Source organism: Eufriesea mexicana, unplaced genomic scaffold (assembly GCF_001483705.2).
Source record: "Eufriesea mexicana isolate 0111107269 unplaced genomic scaffold, ASM148370v2 scaffold15581, whole genome shotgun sequence".
NCBI classification, from domain to species: Eukaryota; Metazoa; Arthropoda; class Insecta; order Hymenoptera; family Apidae; genus Eufriesea; species Eufriesea mexicana.
In genome coordinates, this window is record NW_016922992.1 from 99,197 (window position 1) to 123,584 (window position 24,388).

Genomic DNA, 24,388 nt, shown 5'->3' on the forward strand with positions numbered 1-24,388 from the left:
AAAAGATAAAATTGACGCTGAGGCTCACATTTGAGCACGACATTTTGATTCCTTTTTCTGACAGATCTTCGTCGACATCGAAGGTGTACGTACGAATCACGCTGTAGGGACACAGAAAATTTTCATACACCCTGTACGCGACGATACCGAGGTAAGAGGACGAGGAACGGAAGGATAAGGGAGGAGAAAAAGGGAAAAATGAAAGTAAAGGGAGAAATAGCACGGTGCAACGAGCGTGCACGGAGATAGCCATCGTCTCCTCCTTTGCATAATTTCAACGTGGCAAAAGGGTAGCCGGTATCTGTATTAGGAAAGAACAAGGAGAAAGAGATGAAGGAGAAGAGACGGTGGAAAGGTGGATACTAAGGGTTGCTTGCGGGCGGCAAAGGGATGGAAAAAAGAAGGCAAAGGCAAAACGCAGCTTAAATAACAGCGCGAGCCGGCGTGCCGCGACGGGAAGGCTAGCATGGAAAAGGGGAAGAAGATAATAAAATTACCCTGGAGACGATATACCGACCAGACTGCTGGCGAGAAACGGAAGAACGCGGATGAAAGTGAGGAGAAATCCGTATGGATGCGAAATTTTCCGATATTATTGTGTAATTGGTCTCGAGAAACACTCGAAATTTCCCGCCATACTTTTTCCCGTACTATAAACACCAAACTTAATCCTTCAGGGTGGTCCATACGAGCTCCTTTCCTCTTCCATCGAACCCCCAGTATCGAAGCTTCGAAACAAACTCGCATGAAGTGTTGCGTCCCGAACACTGCAACTCTCACAATGGGAATTTCACGGGGTTGTAAGGCCCATTTACACGGATACGACAATGTTGCTGGGATGCGGCCTACTCTAAATTAACCCTTTACACTCGACGATTTTTTGGCTAAAGAAGAATAGGAGTTCAAAGATTTTCTGTTACAAAGCTGACGATATTTTCTGAGCAGTGAATAAGAAGTCGTACGACAATTAACACGAAGAATTATTTGATTTATTTGATAGAATTATTTGATACCTCGCACAACGTTATATTATCTGAAATTTGACACATTAATGAATATCGAGCTTCGTAATTTCATCAAATGGCGACTGAAGGGCGCCTCTTGAGCGCAAAGGGTTAATACTAGACCGTCTGGTGGCACCACGTTGGTGTCATGCAAAAACTATCGGGCAAATGCCGATGACACCACGCTGGTATCAGTCCTACCAGCACCAAACGAAAGAATCCTGATTAGACGTGAGGACGACATAGTGTTAATAGAGCTAGACCTGGTTAGGAGAGTCCTGATGCGTGACTGTCTCTCGCGCTGAGTTAATTGTCGTGGGTCTGTCTTGACTGTCTGGTCGTGTTGCTTGTCTTGCCATCGTGGGATTTTTAGACACTGCTGTCTCGGTGATTTTACAAGTTTTGTATGTCTACTAATTGATCAATGTGAAATGTCAGTGGTGGGTGTGTCTTCCTATTAGTTATGAATAACATTGAGGATGTGTGTTAGCTTCGACGTCTTTCGATGATGGTGGATGTTTAAACAATTTGAGTCCTTATGCCTATCGTCTCATAGGTGATTTATCGATCCTTGCTAAGGTTCACCCAAGTGGTGACTAAGTGATAACGAGTGTATACGAATCCTGGCAATAAGGACATAAACAGTACTCCACTTAACTTGGGACGTTCGGTCCTGGGTCCGCAACATGAACCATAATCCGCGAACATGAACCCAAAGAGTCTCATACAGGTACTCAAAGCACTCCTCGCAAGTGGTTAAACGGTTAAACGTTCCAAAAACCGCGAATGTGAAATGAAAAAGAGAAACAGACAAAGTCGCAACGAGGAGGAGCCTAAAATGAAACTCGACGAGTGGCAGAGCAACACGTGCGGAGTGACAAGCGCGTTGTGAGCGTGGAAGAAAAATAGAAAAAGAGAGGAGAGACACAGAAGGAGAGCTAGAAAGAAGGGTCGCGGCGCGTAAGCGAAGGGGTTGAAAGGCGTATAGGGGTGCAGCGTTAAGTCGCGGTTAGGACTGCGTTGCCAGTGTCTTAGAGCCGACAGAGTGGTAATTCTTCGGCGGAAATTGGATGTACCTAGGTTCGTGCTACGATCTTGCACCTGGCCTCGGGCGATAAGATCGTGCGGGATAATCGAATTTCATTGAATACGCTCCGTGTCCGCAGACCGTATAGACGATTGCGTCCGCGAGCTATTGGTTCGAAATTCAAGCGATCGGGGCTATTGTCGATCGAGAGACCGGGACGAGGAGGACAAACCGGATCATCTCGAAGATGGCTCGGGGATCGCCTGTGCCACGGGAAACGCTGCGAGCCGGACAGAGAGGGTGAAGAGGGGTGTGCACTATCGATTCGGTTCGACTCGTTCTGATTGCTACATCGACACGCAAAGCGAGAAATTTACGTGGTCCCCGGGCTGTCAAGGGGAAGGACGTCCTTTTATCTCTCGCGGGGAGAAAAAAGCGCGGGAGAGGCGAGGGGGGTCTCGTCTCTGTCCCGTTGGATAACCGCGCGGTTCTGGACGTGGAAGAAGCTCGTTGCCTGGGAACGTGACCGGAGGAAAGGAAAGGAACGGAGGAAGAGAGGCGCGAATTTTTGTCCGATTCCGCTGTTGCAAAGGCTTCCGCGAAATTTCATTTTGATGCAATTTCGAGATAGGTCGTTACAACGATTCTTAAGGGTACTCGCGTCGCGATAGGGCTAGTATCCTGCACGGGAAGAGACGTGACGATGTTCCTTGTAGCCTTGGATCCTTTCCTTAATTCGCCCCGTGATAAGGGATATATATTTTCCTTTTCTTTTTTCCATGAGAATTCAACGTTGCATCGGTATCTGGACGATTAACGAAGAAGTATTTTGCACCGTTCGGTGCTATTAGGTATTTAACCCTTTGCACTTCGAACCATTTTGGACGTTAGCTACCAGCTACTCAGCGCAACTGTCGCAGAAACGTGCATTTACGAACCCTCATATTATATAGTATAGTTTTGGAACCAAGTAACGTATTACAATGATATTGGACTTATATGAATTGGTAGATGTTGAGAAATATATATTTATGAAAAAAAAATCAATATTTTATTTTTTATCATTTTCTACAGTATGACAAACTTTGAAGCACACCACAATATGTATTATATGGTACTCTCATATTACATAGTATAGTTTTGCAACCAAGTAACATATTATAATGATATTGGACTTATATGAATTGGTAGATATCGAGAAATATATATTTGCCAAAAGGAAAATCAAAACTTTATTTTTTATCATTTCCTACACTATGACAATCTTTGAAGCACTCCCCAATATGCATTATATGGTACTCTCATATTACGTAGTATAGTTTTGGAACCAAGTGACGTATTATAATGATATTGGACTTATATGAATTGGTAGATATCGAGAAATACATATTTGCAAAAAAAAAAATCAATATTTTCATTTTTTATCATTTTCTACAATATCACAAACTTTGATGCACACCGCAATATGCATTGCAGGCTGATTTGTGCACGTTTGACAGGAATAAGTATTTTGACGTCTTCATCAATATTTTCATTTTTTATCATTTTCTACAATATCACAAACTTTGATGCATACCGCAATATGCATTGCAGGCTGATTTGTGCACGTTTGACAGGAATAAGTATTTTGACGTCTTCCACCAGGTGTTTTCCTGTCGGAACAAACAATATAGTCCCGTTCTCTTTCTCCCACATCAGGAATATGTAGTTTATTATTTAGTCTATTGTTCGCACTCTTCTCATGTTTTCTTCTGACGTAAAACCCGCTGATATATTCTTTATATATCTTAGTAATTTTACCATATTTTGATTTGATTTCTTGTGTCTGGCCCCGAAATATTCTAAACATCTTGAAATTTGAGAATATGTTTTATTTTTCAGAAAGATTACAATTTAAATAGCCAATGATCACTACTGTTTAAGTATGACGAGTATACTTGCCAATCACATCTAACTGGTTAATAAACATGTATACAGTTTCTCCATTGTTTCCACTGGCTACTATTTCTTTGCATTATAATTCCCTTAACAATTACAAACCCTTAATTATTATTATTATCCTAAACTTTATTTATCTTTTTTCTGCAACATTTTTCTCCAATTCCATTTCATTCGTTGCCAGTGACACATGCAGGGATCCTTATGTATTATTAACAGCTTCGACGAGTGCCGAACGGACGTGACGCACAATACGAGTTGCAAAAATCCCATCATTTTTTCCTCGCGGAACCTTCCGTTTCCCCGAGCAATGTTTAACACGCTTCCGTTAGATTGTTCAGCTCTGTTCGCGGCGTCGCGTTGATAATTTCGAACATATCCGCCCCGTGTATATATAGCAGAAGTGGAAAATCAGATTAATAATCCCTGGCCTCTGAATTAAACATGCGGTAGCTCAAATTCAGCGCGTAATTCCCAATTGTGCAATAGCTGGTCATTATTGCGCAGAAAGCGTGCTTAACCGTTGCCAACACCTTTCATTTCGCTTCTCCCGTTGCACGACTCCTGAATAGCGACGTGTGAATGGAAATAACTGACGCATCGACTGCGTTCATAAAGGTCCGGTTAATTGTTGGTTGATTACGCGCGATTTATTAGCCAGGGCAAACAAATCGGATTGTTTAATTAGCGTGTCTTACAGCTTACAGGCGGAACGATACGCGCGCCGGGACGCTCCTCGTGTAATTTATTACGTAAACGTCGTGGTTATCTGTCGTTGTTATTCGTGGAAATGGCCTATCGTGTTGAATACGCCGGCCAATAAATGGAAGCGGCGATATATTCGCTGAAATTTTATTAATCGTGACAAACTTTCGTTGCCGATTGTCTCTGGCATTATAACGAGGCTTTCTCACACCCCCGCATGTTTATTTGCGAGAATTAATTAACTCAAATAATCCTCAACTTTGCAAATTTTTGTTTAAATAATTACTGGTTAGAATTTTTTAACGTATACGTATTTCGTTTCTAGGAATATTGGAAATGTATTTGATATATAATATAATTTAAAATTGATGGAATAATTGTGCCGTTCACTGCGCAAATCGATTAACTCCACTTTTAGAAGAATCTTAAGTATAAAAAGTTATGACTATATCAAGTGCTTTGACACTTAAATTTAAGATTTTTCAAAAAGTGAACGGCTCAATTAATGTTTAATATTTAATATCGAGTTTGTAAAAGATAATGGAATAACGAAATAACGTAGTCCACCATTTTCTAGTTTTGTTGGAATTATTAACCCTAAACGTGTTATGGTCCGAACGAGTGTTGTGGAATTTTTTATAAAAATTTCTGCATTTTTATCGCGCATTTTCGCTGTGTAAAGAATTAAATGAGGAATTTTATGGAAATAAAAGTACGAAAGACGCTGTTAATAGAAGGCTATCATGGCGAAGTATGGTTTATATAATAGAACAGAATTGGACGTTATCTTGTTAAGGCAGAAATACCATGACTTTCTCGTTTAGAGACGAGGAGAATGCTACTTTTCGTGGACCGTACTTATCCCGTGGAAACCGCAGTCTAGTAGGAAACTACTCGCCAGACGACCCGAAAATGTACCTAGAACCCCTTAATGTCTCGCCTTGTAAGCTTATTTTACGTCAAGAAACACCACCGTTTAAATGGCTCCTAATTCGTCAGCAATCTCTCCGCTTCTTTTTAAATAAACATTTACATCTACTATTAACATACCTCTTCTATCCTTAACGCTCGCTAAAATTTAAGTAGCATAAACATTTGTAGCAAGTATTAATTATGAAATTGATCAAACGTCACCTCGATTCACCATTCAGTGTGAATACATTTCTAATCACAATCGGATACCTTCGCTAAAATTAATTATTCCTCGAATATCTAAAATATTAATGCTCCATTACTAAATCTCTGCAAAATTTCTTCCAAGCAATAATCAATAAAATTAAATTATCGATGAGTTTACTCGTAAATTAATCAAAAATCTTATTAATCTCTTAACGTACCAATCCACTTCTACTCACACTTGAATGCTTTAATTTTAACCCTTTGCGCTCGACGATTTTTTGGCTAAAGAAGGGCACGAGTTGAAAAATTTTCTGCCATAAGGTTAGTGATATTTTTTGAGCAGTAAATAAGAAATCGTATAATAATTAACACATAGAATTATTTAATTTCGATACCTTCGATACATTATTTTAAATTTGATATATTAATTAATATCGAGTTTCGAAATTTTATCAAATGGTGACTGAAAGGCACCTCTTGAGTGCAAAGGGTTAATAATCTTCTCATATCAATCTCACATTTCATCTCATTGGAAAAACATGACCACCAAAAAATTAAAAAATTCCCAATTTTCTATTATTAAGATTTTACACCTGTTTAACAATTCGTAGACACACCGTGACTCCGTGATATTAATCGAAAAATCTCCCTATTAACCTCACAACCTACCAATCCACTTTTACTCACACTCGTATGCTTTAATTTTACTAATCGTCTCACACCAATTTCCTCAATCTCACATCTCGTCTCATCGGAAAAATAAGACCACCAAAAAATTAAAAAATTCGCAACTTTCCATTATTAAGATTTCACACCTGTTTAACAATTCGTAGACACACCGTGTCTCCGCGATATTAATCGAAAAACACGAAGTTTCCTGGTGTTTGTTAACGGAAAAGTTATTTCCAAATAACCGTGGCTCGCTTTGGAATATTTCGGTGGAGAAAATTAAAGGGTTAAATCTACTAGGGTGGTAACTGTTCCACCCTAACTAAACGTGCCCACTAGCTATCTATCTAGCCCGCTTCACTCGCGGGACTTAATTTAGATTCGTGCGGATTAACTTCTAACTTTTGACCGACTCCAGGCCGCCACAAAGCACCTCGCGTCTCTGATCACGCCACACCTGAGCCTGCCTTTCGTTTGCAACAATGTACAGTCATGACCAAGTAAGACAGGCCGATCGAAATACCCGCCTATGAATAATTCGTCCAATTCATTTCTTATACTGTCGGAACAGAGCTAGCCTGACTCTTCAACTTTTCTCCATTTTTTAAACCGGTTAACCGGGTCGTTTCTTTATCAGAACACCGCTTTTAAATCTTGCACGAGATTAAATTAGGTGTCTCGAAAATTCGGAGGTTTCTATAATTTTTATGACTAGTGATTTCCTATTCGGTCGATAGGTTAAATGGATTAAACGAGTATTTGGAATGGCTTCTAAATTTGTAATTCAGTGGATCGGATGTTCGTTCTTACTTTTCAGTCACAGATAGACGTTTTTAATCCCGTATTAACTGTGTCTGTTTTAATCGCTGGGTTTATGCAAAACTTTGTATATTCGTGTTTCCCAAAATATCAATTTTTTCGTGCTTCGATTAGGATAGTTAGTGAACTTACTATAAATGGATAACGAAGAACTTGGGGAATATTTTTGTCTTTCGTGAAATATTTCGGAACGAACTCGATCCATAGAAAATTTTTAATACACCCAAGTATTTTCAGTATTTCGGGGTAACTTCAAAACGGCATATCTCGGTGAAAAATAATCGCACGATTATAAATGGAGTTTGATTTTACAAAAGAAAGTTGGAACTATGCGACGCGGGTGATAAAAATATGGTGGAAAAATGACTGCCTTCGGAATATTTTCGCATCGGTGATGGAAAAAGCAACCGCGGCGTGTAAAATTTGGAGGACGAAAAATATGGCGGATTCGAAAGAAAAAGTTATCGATGGAAAACACGCGGGTCACGGGAACGGACGAACAGTTCCATTTGACAGAAAGCAAATCGATAGGGGAAAAATAGCAGGTAGGAGTTCCCAATAGACCTAATAGGCGATGCTAGTCGAGGCTTCGCGAGTTCCTCGCAAATTGAAGTAGCCTCGATGCATCGTGCTACCTGCATTTATCGCGGCTGTCTGCGTTAATCAAACTGATTACAACTGCCGTAAATCGCTGTCACCGGTGGAACAATTTCGGGGCCAGTTCACCTCTTCTGGGACAAATTGTACGAAGCTTTATTTTGTTCCGCGCAATTCCGCTCTTCAAATCGCGTGTAACAATCGCCGTGTAATTGCCTATGACGATACGCGAAGGAGCCTACGAGAATGTAACCACCGTGGACCCATTAATATTTGAGCCTGGGGGTCCAAACAGACCCGAGAATAAATGTTCGCGGCTATTATACCAAGGTCCTTTGCAAAATATTTTATTACCAAGAAACTTCACGATTCTTACAGAAAATGTTATAAATCTCATGGGATGAAAAGAAATACGAAGTAGTTTACCCTAATTTACACCCCCGTGTAATACCTGTTATGTACTTTCCAATACTTGCGATATTTAAAGAAAATTTAAATCGTTTAAGTATTTTAACGTGCACGAGACTCGTACGAATCCTAAAAGCTTTTACAATTTCATTGTGAACGAGGTGAATGTATGAAGGCTAATTAAAAGTAAATGTGCCCTGCACCCACCATTTTTCGTAATTAAATCGTAATACGAGTGATTAAAAATATCCACGGTTCGCGTAAAATATGAAATAATTAATTAATTAGGACCGATGGAGCATCGATTTCCTCATCCTGAGTTTACCCTTGTCTCGGTTAATTATTCGAAATATTCTTCCTTCTATTATTCTTTCTATCGTCTGTACCTCGTAATTCAAAATGGCATCGTTCTATTAGAAAGATCATCTCGCGGGCACCTTTTCTATCTTCGCGAATTTGTAAATTCGAAATCTTCCCGACTCGAGATTCTCCAGCTTGGTGCTTGCATGCCCGCAACAGCATAAGCGACGAATAAGCGAATGAAAAACGGCCAACTATCACGCGTACCCCCCTCGGACAGGAACGACGCGTGTTCCGGAAAGTTTCGCAAGGTCGATGGTATTAACGAGATTCCTGATACCGGTGACGCACCGTGGAACGACTGTTATAGTGGAAGTTGATACTAAAAAGCGGAGGGTAGTTTGTACACAAGTTCCAGGGCGACTTGGGGTTGAACTTCTTCTATGAATCTGAAACTCCGCGCGAATGGAATTCTTCGTCGAACAAGGCGTTCAAGTTCAGCGAAAGGCACGGAATTCGAAGACTTTTCGGCAACTTAAAATATGGATTTAATTGAAGTTCACCAGCCCAATGGAGACTGAGAGGAGTGAACTTTCGCCGAGCCGCGGGAACATTTATCACGGAGGAACGCTTGTCCCGATGACAAATCGATCGGCAGAGGCTCAGGCGTATTTGAAAATAAACTCGGAAAATATTATTTTTGAATTTATCCTCCTTATCCGTCGAATTTAAGTCCCGTCATTACCCGTGGAATGGTTCCGGATCGCATTTCCACCCCGATCTTCGAATCTTCAAGGGGGTGAAGTTATAGTTTGGAATAAAATTTCTCTCCAACATCGCGACGATTTTTCTCAGATTAATATTTCCACACGATTATAATATATGTACTGTAGAAATGGGATTGGCGGTGGTATATATATATTTATTTATTAATAATAATAAATTAACAATGCGTGAGTGACGATTAACACTAGGTTTACGGACGCTATCTGTATACCTATTTCTAAGGACACCTGTCAAATTGACAGGTAAAGGAATCCACGTGCCTTTTTTTAACAATTAGTTTAATTAAAAAACAATTATATATTATATTAACAGTATTAATATAAGTTAACTAAATTTGTTACCATCCTATAATTGGAGCAACCCTTCCGTAAATCTAGTGTTAAACAATATAATTTCGAATTTAAATGCTCGATCTTCACCGCATAAAGTTAATCAAATATAAACTAATACGATGATACAATTGGTAATAAAATTGACGATAATGAAGCCGGATTGCTGAAAAATTCAAATCGATAAATATCCATCCGACAGAAACAACTTCGTAATTATCAGTTTCATCTGTATGACCGCCATATCTCTTTGCCAGCGGAGATATAGAATTACTAGTTTTAATCGAATAATACAATTCCCTTTCTACTGCTAATTGGCCACGCAGTCGGCAAGGATGTTTCGACGTTATCCACGAGAGGAACCCATCGATCGCGCTCGATGTTACGGACGATACCGCGATCATAAATCACGACAAGCCAACTAAAAAGTGCGCAGCGTAAAAAGGATGTAAAGCAGAAATCGTAAACTGCAGTTTAACGTGTAAGGGTGGCAGCGAGGAGGGGGTGAAGGTGACAGAAATCCAATACTGCAGTAAGAGGTATGCGCGTAAAGTTCTTATCTGTGGAAACAAGGGTGGAAATTTCAGATTGGTCCACGGACAATAAAACGGTCAACTTTCCGTTCCGATCGCCATGATTTCTATCCACTGCACACGCCGTTATTAAGCTTTCGATATTGCTCGATATTCATGCTTGCACGCGACACCCCTCCGAATCGTAAAATTGTTGTTTAATTAATTCAATCGAATTCGCGTTGACAGATAAAATCGTTAAATTCTGAAGTCCTCCTAATCAGCTTTATTTACTTCATTGGGTCAAAACTCTCAAACCTATTATTCAAATTTCGATTATTAAGAGATAGAGAGATTATTCGCCGATTTTTATTCGGTAGAAAATGTCCTAAAATTTAATTTCCTTAATTTATGGATAACAAAGAGATTAACCCTTTGCTTAGAAATCTTGCACTTGTGATACTGTGGGCACCTAAAGGCGCTCAAAGGCTTGTTTGCTGTTAAATTTATGACATTAGAAATTTTGTCGGGTTAATACTTTTCTATAATTTTTCCTGTATTAACCCCTTAAGTGCATGTACGCCATGCCCAAGTCAATTACGCGAATCTACGAATTATCAAATTTCTTGTATATTTCAATGTTGATCTCGTATATTATAACTTGTTTACTGCATTAGACCTGGGGTTGATGCATCACGTTAATCGACTTTCGGTTTACGTGTGTACATATCGCGTTCTGTTCCATACTAAATTCGGTCTTCGATACGCTATTCTAGTAATTACCCTACCAAATGCTCCACCTCTGAAATAGACTTTTAATAACGAACCGCAACGCTCAAAGGGAACACTCGGGAAAATTGTCGAATTACACGAGAATCCACAATATTATCTTATTATTATCGCAGAAGTATCGAATAATAACAACCCGGGACGAAGTTTTAATAACGAATCGTGACGCTCAAGGGGTTAATACCAGATAGAAATAACGAATTTCATAAAGCAGCTAATTTTCGCAGAAAAATGAAATAACAATTTATCTCTAACCCTCTTGCGGCACAATTTCGTAATCCAGAATAACCTCGAAACCGCCACTAAAACAACACAATATCGATATCAATCTTCAAACAATTTCCAAATAACACGCACGCAGTACCAAATACCCACAAGCAGTACCATCAACCCGAACATCAAAAGCGTGCAAGCGTTCAAAATTAAAAATTCTTTGCCGGGACTCCGTCCTTGAAAACCACCCCCGCAGGATTCCCCGATACTTCTACCGCGTTGAATCGAACCTAATCGCGAGACCAGACGAGGGTTGGCGATTTATTTTTCAGTAAAAACGATAGTTCGAAGTGTACAACGAACGTTGAATTAGTAGGAGCTGGGTAAAAATTAAAGGCAAGCTAAATAGGCAAAATAGTAAGCAAAATAAAACTCGCTGTATAGCAACAGAGGTTAACACGTTAAACGATCTCTAGGGACTGGTGCTAGATTTTTCGTTTAGGCCTTACCAGTTCGTAGGGCTCAGAAGGGCCCACATGACGGCTAACTGTGGCATGAATGGAACGACACGTAAACCCAACGTGGCCTTTAACTGTTTGAGTCCCAAGCAGCGCTTGAGGCTTTTGGAAGAACACGGTCGAGAAACCCTGAGCAGCGCGATAACGCTTGTCTTAATCGACTGCGAAGAAATCCAAACGGCGCGATAGCGCTTGTTTAATTTTATGTCAAAAAATCCTAATCTTCGCAATAGCGCTTATTGGTACTATGTGACGTACATGCATCAGCAAAGTTGAGCGCGATCGCGCTGCTTGAGACTCAAACGGTTAATGTATTAAAGGCTTTATTTTAGAAATACTCGAGGGGGGCACGTCCGAGAGGGTACGGCCCTTCTCGACAACGGAACTCGAATTTTTGGGGTTTTCTCTAAGGCCACGCCATAAATTTCCTACGTCCATTTAAACAACGAGTGATACGAAATTTGCATCATTCGCGCGAAAACGGGACGGTGAGCCGCGGGTCCAGTCCCAACGTCTGTTCCACGGCCGTGGAGTACATCTTTAAACCGTCCATCAATATTGAACGAAGAAACGTTGTACCAATCGTCTATTCACGCCGGCTTGGTAGCGATGCAGAGAAGCGCGAAGGTTATAGTATTACCACGGAAGTACGAAGATCTGTCCTTTGGCCCAGAAGCAGAGGGAATTCTGCTTTCTATGGGAGCCATCGCCGCAAAACCACAGCCTGCCCCCTTGGCCAGTCAACCCAGAAACCTATTACAGGATTTCCTAGCGTTTTGCCGCAGCATGGCAAGCGTATTTCGCTGCACGATATTCCCAGCTGGACATCTTTAAACGATTCGCTGTTTTAACATGTTCCACGCGGCGTCGTGTCCCTTGTCGGTGATTTAAAGCAAATTTTGTATTTTCCATGAACCTCCTAATTGCCGATCTTAGAAATTCATATTAACTTTCCCTGGAAATGGAATATCCGAGTTTCGCGGGGGGCGAGTCGAAGGAAAAGGAAAGTGTCCTGCTAGAGATTCTTACGCGCGGCCATATTGATCCGTTTGGGGAAGGTAATTATTAATTTTAGAAGTTATAGGATTAAAAATAAAATTTATTTATTTCTTATATTCCGTTTCTGCTATTAATGGAAATATTTCGTTATTTTTGGCAAACATAACAGACGCGTATATGCACCTGGGTTTTCCTCTGCACGGTGCACGCGTATCGTTTGCAAAAATCTCTGCAGGAAGTCGTAAAACAATTGATTCGAAGCGGAGTTTAAAACCCGCGTTAAATTAAAGCAAACAATAGGAAAAGCAATTTCAAATCAGAAAACTGTACACGATAACATTTTTGAATGCTTGAAAGTAAAAACCAGTAAAGCAGTGTCAGTAAAATTGGACAAATATTAATAAAACGTATCAAAAGGATCCCATAAACGAACAAAATATCTTAAAGGACTGTGTAGAGATAGCTGAAACGAGTTAAAAAGAAAAGTTTTATAAAAGAAGTATTTACAGTGTAAAAAGAGCTTCTAATGCGTATACAATTAACACGGTACTCTGTAAACGCTGTTTCAATATGGCAGGTGCTATTGACAACCCTATTCTTGATTTGTATGAGCTCTATATTACACTTTACACTGATTTAATACAATTATAGAAGAATTCAGTGTAATATATTTATTTACACATTAGAGATCTAGTACTCTATTGTGATTCTAGTGAAAAAATTGTAAATTCTACTAGATCCAGCCTGACTTGTGGATCCCTTCTAAACATTGCTATACTCTATACTCTCCTTCCTCCATTTTTCTCGCATTTTTCTAAAATATAAATTTATGAAAAATTTCTCTATTCCTCCATTTCTTCTCGTGGCTTCGAAAATTTGTCATCAGATGATCTAGTGGACCATGCAACCCCTATTGAGAAACCTTACCCTAGACAATTACACCTGACTAAAATTTGCATCTTTATTTCCTCAAACAAAAATTGTAACGAAATTAATTTCCCGAAAATCGCATTAGAGATCTAGTGCCCTAGTGTGATTCTAGTGAAAAAATTCTAAATTCCACTAGATCTAGCCTGACTTGTGGATCCCTTCTAAACATTCCTATACTCTATACTCCCCTTCCTCAATTTTTCTCGCATTTTTCCAAAATCTGAATTTATGAAAAATTTCTCAAGTCCTCCATTTCTTCTCGTGGCTTCGAAAATTTGTCATCAGATGATCTAGAGGACCATGCAACCCCTATTGAGTAATTCTACCCTGGACAATTAAACCTGACTAAAATTTGCATCTTTAGTTCCTTAAAAGAAAATTATAACGAAATTAATTTTCCGAAAATCAGCTGCAAATTGAAAAATATAGGACAAGGGATGAAAGGAAGTAGAAGTTAATAATTCTACTGGCACCAGCTGACACTGGTTGGACGCAACAAATAGACTGGGAGGGGCACGCTCATTCGGAGCAGCCGATATACAGGTTAAGAAGGATTTATCGAAGGTTACCACGAACTTTTGATATTATAGCGCTAATACTCATCATGAAGATCGGCTACCATTGGCGTAGCCACATAAAGCGGCTTGACCATCCGACCTGGAAACCTATTAGGGCGTCCCAATGTTTCGCCTTACAGGCTTACTTCGTCGCCGCAATCGCATCAGGGGACACACCTTCGCCGGGATCCTAAGCTATTAGCCGGGATTTCTCTTTCCTCCAATTTAAATGATTTATTTCGCGGCGAGCCGACCTATCTCCGACCAAATACCATCGTAGCCCGCTAACATTTTCAGAGAATGCCAACGCTGGCGATATTTTGCCCTGTCGTTGCAGACCCTTTCGCAATTACCTTCCTCCCGACCTCTTCCTATCTTTCCGCCTTCCTATCTTCGATAAACATCGAATTCTATCGATGAATTAAGTGTGCCTGAATTTTTATCACGCGATGCACCGAACCGTCCATTTCTCGCAGTTTTCATGGTCAATTTTGAATATAAATTGAAGAAATTATCCACTTGTCGAGAACCTCGCTCTACATATACTGCGAAAAGCTTGCAAAAATCATTGCGTCTCGTGCAATCGTTAAAAAATGAAAAATTGTTCTACGAATTAATAAAAAATTTAAACAAAAATTAATTTTAAGGGAAAATATCGAAAAATATTGTAGGATATTTTTAGGCATTATTAAGATACGGTGATCAAAGTGTTTCTGTGGGGAAAACTTCACCAGATTTAGAGGACCCGTTAGGGTTTGACTGCCAGATGGATCATAGGAGGTCTGGGCCAGCCCACGTGAGGTGACCTCACCGGGGCCACTAGGGTGACCTAACCCGAAAGAAGGAGTCTCTTCCACCCCTGAGCTTAGCGTTTTCTCCTCTTTCAGGGGAGGCCCTTGCCTTTCGTTCTGGAACACAGAGTCAGTTCGTTTTGAGTTGTTTGTCAGTTCGTGAAGAGTTGTAGTTCGTTTCTAGTTCGTCTGCAGTTCGAGTTTAGTTATTATTTAATTCGTTACAAGTTCTTCAGTAAGACTTGTTACTTGCAGTCTTTAAAATTTAGAGTTGAGATTAAGTCAAATCCAGTCCCTAGTCTGCAGAAATTTAGAACCGAAGTACTCTCCGGCGTAATAGACACTGTATGATTCTACAATATTATTTTACCAACGACGAGTTAACTCGTCGCACTCAATAAATATTTAATCTCATAATTCGCAACTTACGGGATTATTAATTGCCATACAGCTCGCAGACAAGTATTCTTCGACAATTAAGCAAATAATTGGAACGAAAATTAATTTTCTCGAATAACGTACTCACCACGACGGGAATGAAAAATAAATTACTGTTCTCGCAGTGCAGATCATCTTGCAATAACAAATTGACTCGTGAGCGGCGATGAGAGGGCCGAAAAAGCAAAGTGAAATCAATCAGACGAAATAATAGAAACGCTGGCAAACATTTTCCACGGTGGATGCACGCGGGACACGGTCGGCTGTAAAAATTTCCCGCGAAAAGGGAAATTCGGTCCGCTGTTCCCGGCGATTCGATCGTTTAAACGCGCGTTTATTGCCCCGGCGTACATCTTTATACGCGTTTTTGGATGTCATCGCAGTTCCGGGCGCCGGCCAATTACAGAATTGGATTACGTTCGGCTCATTAATCTAAACATCGGCGCGGAACGGCGAGGACCCGCGATCCGGGGTAAATGAATATTCGAACGTACACCGGTACATGTCGAGGTGTAAAGATTGATTTACGAGTCCCGCAAGTCTGTAGCCGAATGGAGGAAAAAAGTTTTAATTGCCGCCGCGGTGTATTAAATAATTCCACGCGTATCGGCGCGGTGGCTTTCGCGCGGAAATTGTTCGCGTTCGCGATGCTTTTCATAAAACTCGTTTGTTTTCGCATTTCGGGTAGATGTCCGTACGCGCTGTGATTTAATTAACATCCGAAATCCTTGAAATGATCGATAGAATAATCCGTCGAACGTGTATTCACGCATTGTACGGTCATCGTGGCTAATTACGAACTTTGGTTAGTGGGAATTCGCTGAATTTTTGGTCAGCGTCAATCGAAACTCGCGATGACTGTTTTGATATCACGACTGCCTGGATAATATTAATAAGAAGAGTGGTGACGATAGAGATAATTATGATAATAAATAATAATAAAAGTATTAGAGAAACGTGATGTAGGAATAATTGATAATAATTTAAAAAAGATGGTTGATGGAAATGGAAAATTATTGTATACGTAATCGCGTTAATTTGCATCTGGATAAAAATCGATATTAATTTTGCCGGAAGCAGCTGTGCTTTTAGTACAGCTGAAACAAGAAGTCCGATGCCAATAATCTTGATTGGTTTGATCCCCATAACGTTAACGATACCAATTAATCGGATTTTCCTGATATTTATGCACCTACGTAGAAATCGCTGATTTAATTGCTCGTTGTAAATCGTTAGATGCAAATCAGAAAATATAATCCGCAAATGCCGTTAGAGATCCGATCATCCGGCGATAAAATCGTGAAATGGGTTTAAATACCATGGCTATCGATGTTCTTTTATTTTTATTTTCTTTCTTTGTGTGTGTTTTTTATTTTTGGAAGTAAGGTTCGATAACGAGATTTCGTTAAATTCACGAGCTTTTATTGGTGGGAAGCAGGAATAGATTATTCTACGAACTGCCAGTCCAGGAAATGTATTTTCTCTCACCGGGGAGTCAAAGGCCTCTCGGTTTATTCCATCACAAACCTACAGGTCCCACGGGTGTGCGAGAAACTGCAGATTTGTTTTCGTGTTATGCACGGCGTGGACTTGCCCGAAGTTAAGGTTTAGTTCCTAAGGTGCTCGATATACGCGTAGCCATCGCAGAGTTGCCATCGAGGTACAGTTCAATTTTGATCTTAATCAAGTTTGCCCTTTTCGAAGTCGGCTTTCTAACTCGATCGAGCCTTCGTCTCTTTGACAATTTCGTCACGTTCTTGGCAAACCATCTTCTTTAAATAAACAAGCTCAAACATTTCCTCCCTTTAAACCCTTTAATACGCAAGATCTTGTCAATCGGCTGTCGTAAAACGATGCAAAATTTGTAACTTCGGTCTGAGAATTTCGAATGAAATATAAATAACTTAGTTACCAGTGTTTTAGCACTTAGTAACAAATTCACGATAATTGGTTACACAGAAAAGTCATTCGCAATAAATTTTATTTATTAACTGATCTGCATGATACAGAGATAGGATTGGCATTTTAGATTTGGGTTCAGGTATGATTAAACTACTTTAGATTCTTCTCGTATATAATTCAACGGGACACTCGAAATGAAGATATCGAAATTCGATATTTTTATATCTATCTTGATATTTAGAAACAGATATCTATCACTAGTCTGTGTACTATTTCAGGCATCATGGAAAGAACACTGTATATAGCGAAATACTATAATATAAAACGATTTCACGTTTAATAAAAGATATAAATAAATAGATTAACATACTCTTCATAGGATAACTTATAAACTCCTTTATGGCGGTATGACGACGAGAAATTTTGCTAAAATCAACTGTATATTCCCATAAATCACGGAACAGAAATCCGAAGCAGGTCATTTTGTCCCCCTCGACGATTCCAGTATCAACTACTCGTTACACACCGCTTCTTACCCCCATACATCCTCAAGCACGCGCAATAATTCCAAACTTCCCTTTACACCCAACACCCACCTACACCATCTTGACACCACAGCAAATCCTCGCTCAATGAGAAACCGTTCGCCGCAAACACCCTCGATAGTACATCTCGCAATCAGCTATGCAACGATCACCGATACACCGTGGATCCTCGCAGCGGTACCGCTGCCATAACCTCCTTACCCCCGGAGAGGGTCGCGAATCCGTCTGACCATAGAAACAAGCGGCTCGCAGACGCTTCCTCGGGCCACTTTTCCCGACTTATCTTGGAAATATATGTAGATTATGCGTGTCGTCTCGAGTAGGTCGCTTTGTACGCGACTGAGTCTCGAAATACAGTAACAGTCGCGAGCTGCCGGTCAAAAGAACTGGTCAGAGTCTTTCGGGGTGGCTGTTACAACCTAAGCAGCTCACGGAAAGCTGCTTACGATATTTGGAACGAAAAGGCGAGCCACGCCGCGGGTTAACTTGCCGTTCCTTCGAAATGACAGGGACGTCAGGCATGCCGGCATTTCATTATCATAAGTTACGCGGCCCCGACGTCGGCTAATGGCCGTCACAAAAGGACGAACACCGTGAAATACCGCGTAAGACGATTGCAACCGGGCACAATACATCGGCTTGCGATCTTTGTTGCTTTTAGCCCGACTTCCGGCCCACGATCCACCCCTCAGACCTCTCTCCACGTTCGGGAAAATACGCCGCAGCCGTATCGCAATTGCGCCAAGCGGAATGAATACGATCCGGAGTGCGTTTCGTCGGGAAAACGAGGTACTGTTATAGTGACACAGTTTCCGCTTCACGGTGTAGCGAAGTTCGTAACGAGTGCTCGTCTTATATTTAATTCGACGCTGGATCGCATTGTGCCGGCTCCGCGATAGCACGAACGAAGCTGCACGGGATGCGAAATTCCTGGTAATGGGGAACCCGTTGGAGGGATCAGGATCGCGAGTTTTGCGCAGTAATGAAGCGTGTTCCGGTTGCAGGTAACCTCGGATCCACGTCGAATTATCACATTTTTGCCAGCGAGTTTTAACGAGCAGTTGTACGGTCGATGATTAATTGTCTCGGGATTATGTTTGACCCCTTTAATTATTGGATTAGCCACGGGGAACGCGTGCTAGCGGTATTAATGGCCAGACACGAGTGTTCCGCACGAGGCAGTTTTCGGATTGCGGGATACTCGTTTTTTCTCATAGTGGTTATTTCGCGTTTCAGCGAGAGTAATAGCGGTAGTAATAAAGGGTATGAGACGTGCTATAAACGTCATATTTTTTACTCATACGGTTAAATTCTCTATTTTCGTTGCGTGTCTCGTATTATCTAAATACTCGTTCCTCACTATTTCTTTTCCCGTCTGTCAGTTTTGTTAATATTTTCGGGAAATTTCGTGGAATAAAAGTTACCGTCACCTGGTCAGGGGAATGATCCTTTTTAAATACCGAAAATATTTTCCTAGACTTGGAAACTTATTCGTACATACCTGTATTAGTCTCCAGTTGTCAATGTATCTATCTTCGGAGAATCTTTCGACTAGAATAGGGATTAGTATGATAAGGTCAACGGTTTGTAGTTAAAATTCTGAAAGAGATACTACCTGAAAGGAGGGAAGTCTGAACGATATATATGATAACGTATGTGAGCTCTTTTTCTTGTAAATGCTACCCTAGAGACTCATTACGTTGTTTACGTTGATATAAGTTTTCGAGAGAGTTTAAACAACCTTCTGCCATAGCAATATCCAGGTCTTTCGCTGGGGATAGAGCGAAAATAAATACAGGAGTATCCAATTCCTCCACCGTTTTTGGAATTCACTTTTGGACCGTGTCGAACCTCGATTTTATAAAATAACTAAACTTGGACAATATGTAGGACGTAGGTATATTAACTGTGTAGCATTCAATACTGTCACGCGATATACTATGTTTCTCTTCCATCAATTTTTTAAAAATATTCGAAAATTGGGTAAACGAATAAATCGTCTTTAAAATTGGACAACTGCATCTTCGTTGAAGTTTATCGAGAATAAACGCTTCCGTATTCATCTCCGTCGAATCGGTGTTATTTCGCGAATAAATTGCCCGAGACCCGGCGATCGCGAAACGCAATTTCACGCGATCGAATTTACCTTAACCGACACGTGTCGCCGCGTTACGTTTCATTGATCCGTATCAACGGTGGGTGACAAATCGCAGCGTGGCCGATAATTATTACATATACGTATACTTTATGTTTGGCCATTGATTAATGGCGTCCGTGCGATAAATTTGCAGTTCACCCGATGGTCCAGGTACCGAACCAACTCGTCGGTGCACCAACTGGAACCAACGTTACGCTGATCTGCCTCGTTGAGGCATCCCCAAAGGCCATTCATTTCTGGACACGCGAAACAGGTAAGATTCCATCACCGTTTAATCCTAATCTACCATTAATTACAATTTCATTTATTTTACCCGTTAATTACAATTTCATTCGTTTTACCATTAATTACAAAAGACAGTAGTAAACGTGAACATTTGTGTAGGATATCTTTAGACTAGTCCTATTGTTTAAGAGTGCGATGGTCGAAGTATTCTCGCAGGGAACACTTCGCCAGGTCTAGGGGACGTCAGGGGTCATCAGACACGAGGCATTGTTCAGCTTAGTGTTTCACGCGCCATAGACGCGCCATGGTGCTCGGAATCTATGGTGTCTTGCGTTGTACTTGATATATTTAGTATGTTCCTTGATCATGTTGGTACCGTCAGGGGTCATCAGACACGAGGCATTGTTCAGCCTAGTGTTTCACGCGCCATAGACGCGCCATGGTACTCGGAATCTATGGTGTCTTGCGTTGTACTTGATATATTTAGTATGTTCCTTGATCATGTTGGTACACTGCAATGTGTACTGTGTCTTGCTTCGATTATTTGACAGGTCTATATCTTTTTCTGGTTTAACTATACTCTGGTGCAGAGGAAAGGAAAGTACTATATCTTTCTCGTGTTTAAAATAGTGTAGGATATTTTTAGGCTTTATTAGGGTGCGATGGTCGAAGTGGTCCTGTAGGGAACAGAGGACTAGATTTAGAAGACCCGTTAGGATCTTCTAGCAGCCGAATCCTAAATGCTGAGTAATTCGTGGTTCGGTATTTATTTGTTTATTATAGTAAACTTCGTTTTTATCTCGGATCACCGGACATGAGGCATCATTCAGAAGCCTAATTTAGAGAATTAGGCTTCAGCACTTAAGATCTGGCTGCCAGGTGGGTCATAGGAGGTCGGGGCCGAGCCATGTGAAGTAATGCATCTGCGGTGACCTTTCGGAGAGCCTAATCCGGAAGGAGGAGTCTCTTCCATCCCTGAGCTTCGCGTGGAAAGAGTTTTCTCCTCCTCCGGAGGAGGCCCTTGCCTCCCAGATGGGTTTAAAGGGGTCCGTTCTGGAAGATATAGTTTAGTTCGTTGGTAGTTCGTTTTTAGTTGTTATTTAATTCGTCACGAGTTCGTTAAGAGTTTCTGAAGAGTCTTTGGAGAGTGAGATTTAGTAAGAGTTAGTTATAATTGAGATTAAGTCAGATCTAGTCCCTAGTCTACGGAAATTTAAAGTCAAAGTACTCTCCAGCGTATTAGAGACTGTATGACTGTATAATTTTGGAGAAATAGCTTTGAATTTATTTTTGTCCAGAGCAGAATATTTTATTCTGTATATTTTCTGGTATTCTACAGTGTGGAACACAATTCTATTATAAATAATAAGGTTAAGTTAACTTCGATATCCTTCTCGCTATGATATCCCGTGCAGAAAAATTATTCGTGCTGCTTAATGTTCTTCCCTCTACCATTCGAATGAGTTTGTAGTCGAGGCCGGATATAAGATTCCATTTTTCGAGTCGGAGAACGTGCATCGATAAGTTTATTAAATCGCCACCCGATAGGAACTGGATTTTCGTTGGCTGGGCGTGGGTGAAATAATTCGCCGAAGCGTGTTCGCTGGCGAGCTACGAAGATAAGTCACGTACAGAAATTTAAATGCGAAACGAAGTCGAGCATTGCATGGCTTCGAAAATTCGCCTTCTTTCTCCCGGTTCCATTCTCTTGTCCTCCTTGGGTGCAACGTCTCGTAAACCAATGTTAGCACGGTGTAGGAAAATATTGACAAACCTCTGGATTGCAAATCGGCGATTCTAGGAATTATTCCAGTTTAATATTTTATATATATAATATATATAAATCGGAGAAATATATCGCATTTTTTGGCGATGAAACGATATCGAATAAAATATCGCTATAATATATCTACTGTATTTAACTATTTATTTACCTATTTTCACAAATCGATTTACTCTGTAACGCAGTTAACCCTTTGTGCTCGACGATTTTTTAGCTAAAGAAGGGTATGATTTGACAAATTTTCTGCTATAAGGCTGTTGGATGACTAACAATCCGTTAGCCTTTAGTCACTAGAAGGAGTTAGCTAGTAAACGCAGACTAATTTCAGAATCCAAAAACAACTAACTTATTCCTACTTTCACTAAAGCCAATAAGGCCAATAGTCATCTTCACCCCACCAGAAACTAACATTACATAAGCACCTACAAAATTTGCGAAAGGCCAGTTTTTTCCTTTCCGCGGACTTGTATTTTTCCGACGTAGCTTTGTTCCTAGAACCCGCATTGTATATAGAAATCCGAGTTCCAACAAGGCTGATGATATTTTTTGAGCAGTGAATAAGAAATTGTATAATCATTAACTCCTGGAATTATTTAATTTCGATACCTCGCACACCGATACGTTATTTTAAGTTTGATATATTAATTAATATCGAGCTTCAAAATTTTATCAAATGGCGACTGAAAAGCCATTTGCATTCTCCAGTGCAAAGGGTTAAAATATAGGTAGTTTGTATTTTTAATATTCAACTGATATCTGAATATATATTTAATATATACAATATATTTTTCTTCTTACAGGCGAGATGATAATTAGCAACCATAAGTACGCAGCGTCAGACATCGAGACATCCGTGTACGGTGTCCAGATGCGACTGGTGATCATGAATCTGCAGAAGCAGGATCTCGGTGGTTACAAGTGCATCTCGAAGAACTCGATCGGCGACGCAGAGGGAACCATTCGACTTTACGGTAGGTTTTCACGGATAATACATTTATGAAAGCTCGCAAAGTCTCGATCCAGAGCTTCTGGATCTGTCTCCTCTGTTTCCGTTTACCTTTACCTATCCCGAAGAATTTTTCTACTTCGAAAACTATGCTCCCTGCAGAAATGCGACATACTCCCATGACACGCGTGCTCGCGCATACGTGTTTGTGTGTACAGTAGCTTTCGATGTAGCAGTGTTCTGATAAACACGAGTTCGTTAAAAGGCTAGTAAGAGAGAGCGAGTTACACGAAGTTGGTGAAAAATTTCCGAGTTCTGGAAGGTAGTCGGTTATTCTTAATAATGAAGTAAAGGAACGAGGATGTATACCGGTTAAAGCGTGAATGGTGTTAAAAGTTTTATTTATTGGGATTTATTATGCTCTGTTACGGTGCTCTTAAACTTTTCAGGTTTTTAAGGAAATTAAACATTTTCGTGTACCTTGTTATATCGAATGTTATATCGAGTTAGGGAAGAGATTGCATTTGTTGAATTTACCGAATGGATTATTTCACCTTTCCTGCACGGGCATTTTTATTTATTACGTTGTATCCAATATAAATATTTATTGGATATTTAAGTTATTAAAGTCTCGTTATATCTTGTTATTACTACATAATTATCAAAACAATCTCCCTTTTAATCTCTATTTATTAAATTACACGAAATATAAATATTTATTGGGTATTTAAATTATTCAAATTTCATTACATTCTATTATTATTTCGCAATTATTAATGCAATCTTCCTTCTTAAATTGTAATCAGTTTTAATTTGTAATATCCATTGGGTAATTCGTGTAGAGTTTATTTTCCGGAAAATCAATCCGTAATCGAAATTTCTCTATCATTCCCAATATTCAAAAATTATTTTTCTAAAAATCGTACGATTTTTTACTTAAAACAAAGTATTCCATAAAAAGTAGGAACGTTAGGAGATGAGATTCATTCTTGTCTTAAAAGTTAGGCGAGGGTATCCTAAATTTATCTTTTCTTCTATAATCACACAAATTTTTTTAATATTTCCATTTTTATTACAAATTTATGCTTCCAAATTTGTTATTCGTAATAAATTTGACAATTTATACGTGCTTTATAAACTAATATTTCATTCGCATCACGATAAGTGCTATTTGGCAGTAACAATGGCAGGGTAATCAGAGAGGCAAACACGGGACAGTAGATAACACATTTCAATATCTACCAGAAAGTCGAAGGCTCCTTGGCATGAGAAATATTTATAACGGAAGGAATTACATACCTCAGCACGTGTCTTTCTCGAAGGAACTGAAGGATTAGTCACGCTCGAATGATTTTGCGAAAAACACGCACCGTCTTCCGAT

The 24,388-nt window shown here is 40.0% G+C and overlaps 1 protein-coding gene across 1 annotated transcript in view; it reads left to right on the forward strand.

The window, feature by feature from the left end:
* LOC108554031 (MAM domain-containing glycosylphosphatidylinositol anchor protein 1) overlaps positions 1-24,388 on the forward strand; it is an 85,424-nt gene that overhangs the window by 48,569 nt on the left and 12,467 nt on the right. The window contains exons 9-10 of the mRNA XM_017909157.1: positions 20,187-20,306; positions 22,862-23,032. Coding sequence (XP_017764646.1) covers positions 20,187-20,306; positions 22,862-23,032 — 291 coding nt within the window. The remainder of the gene's footprint in view (positions 1-20,186; positions 20,307-22,861; positions 23,033-24,388) is intronic.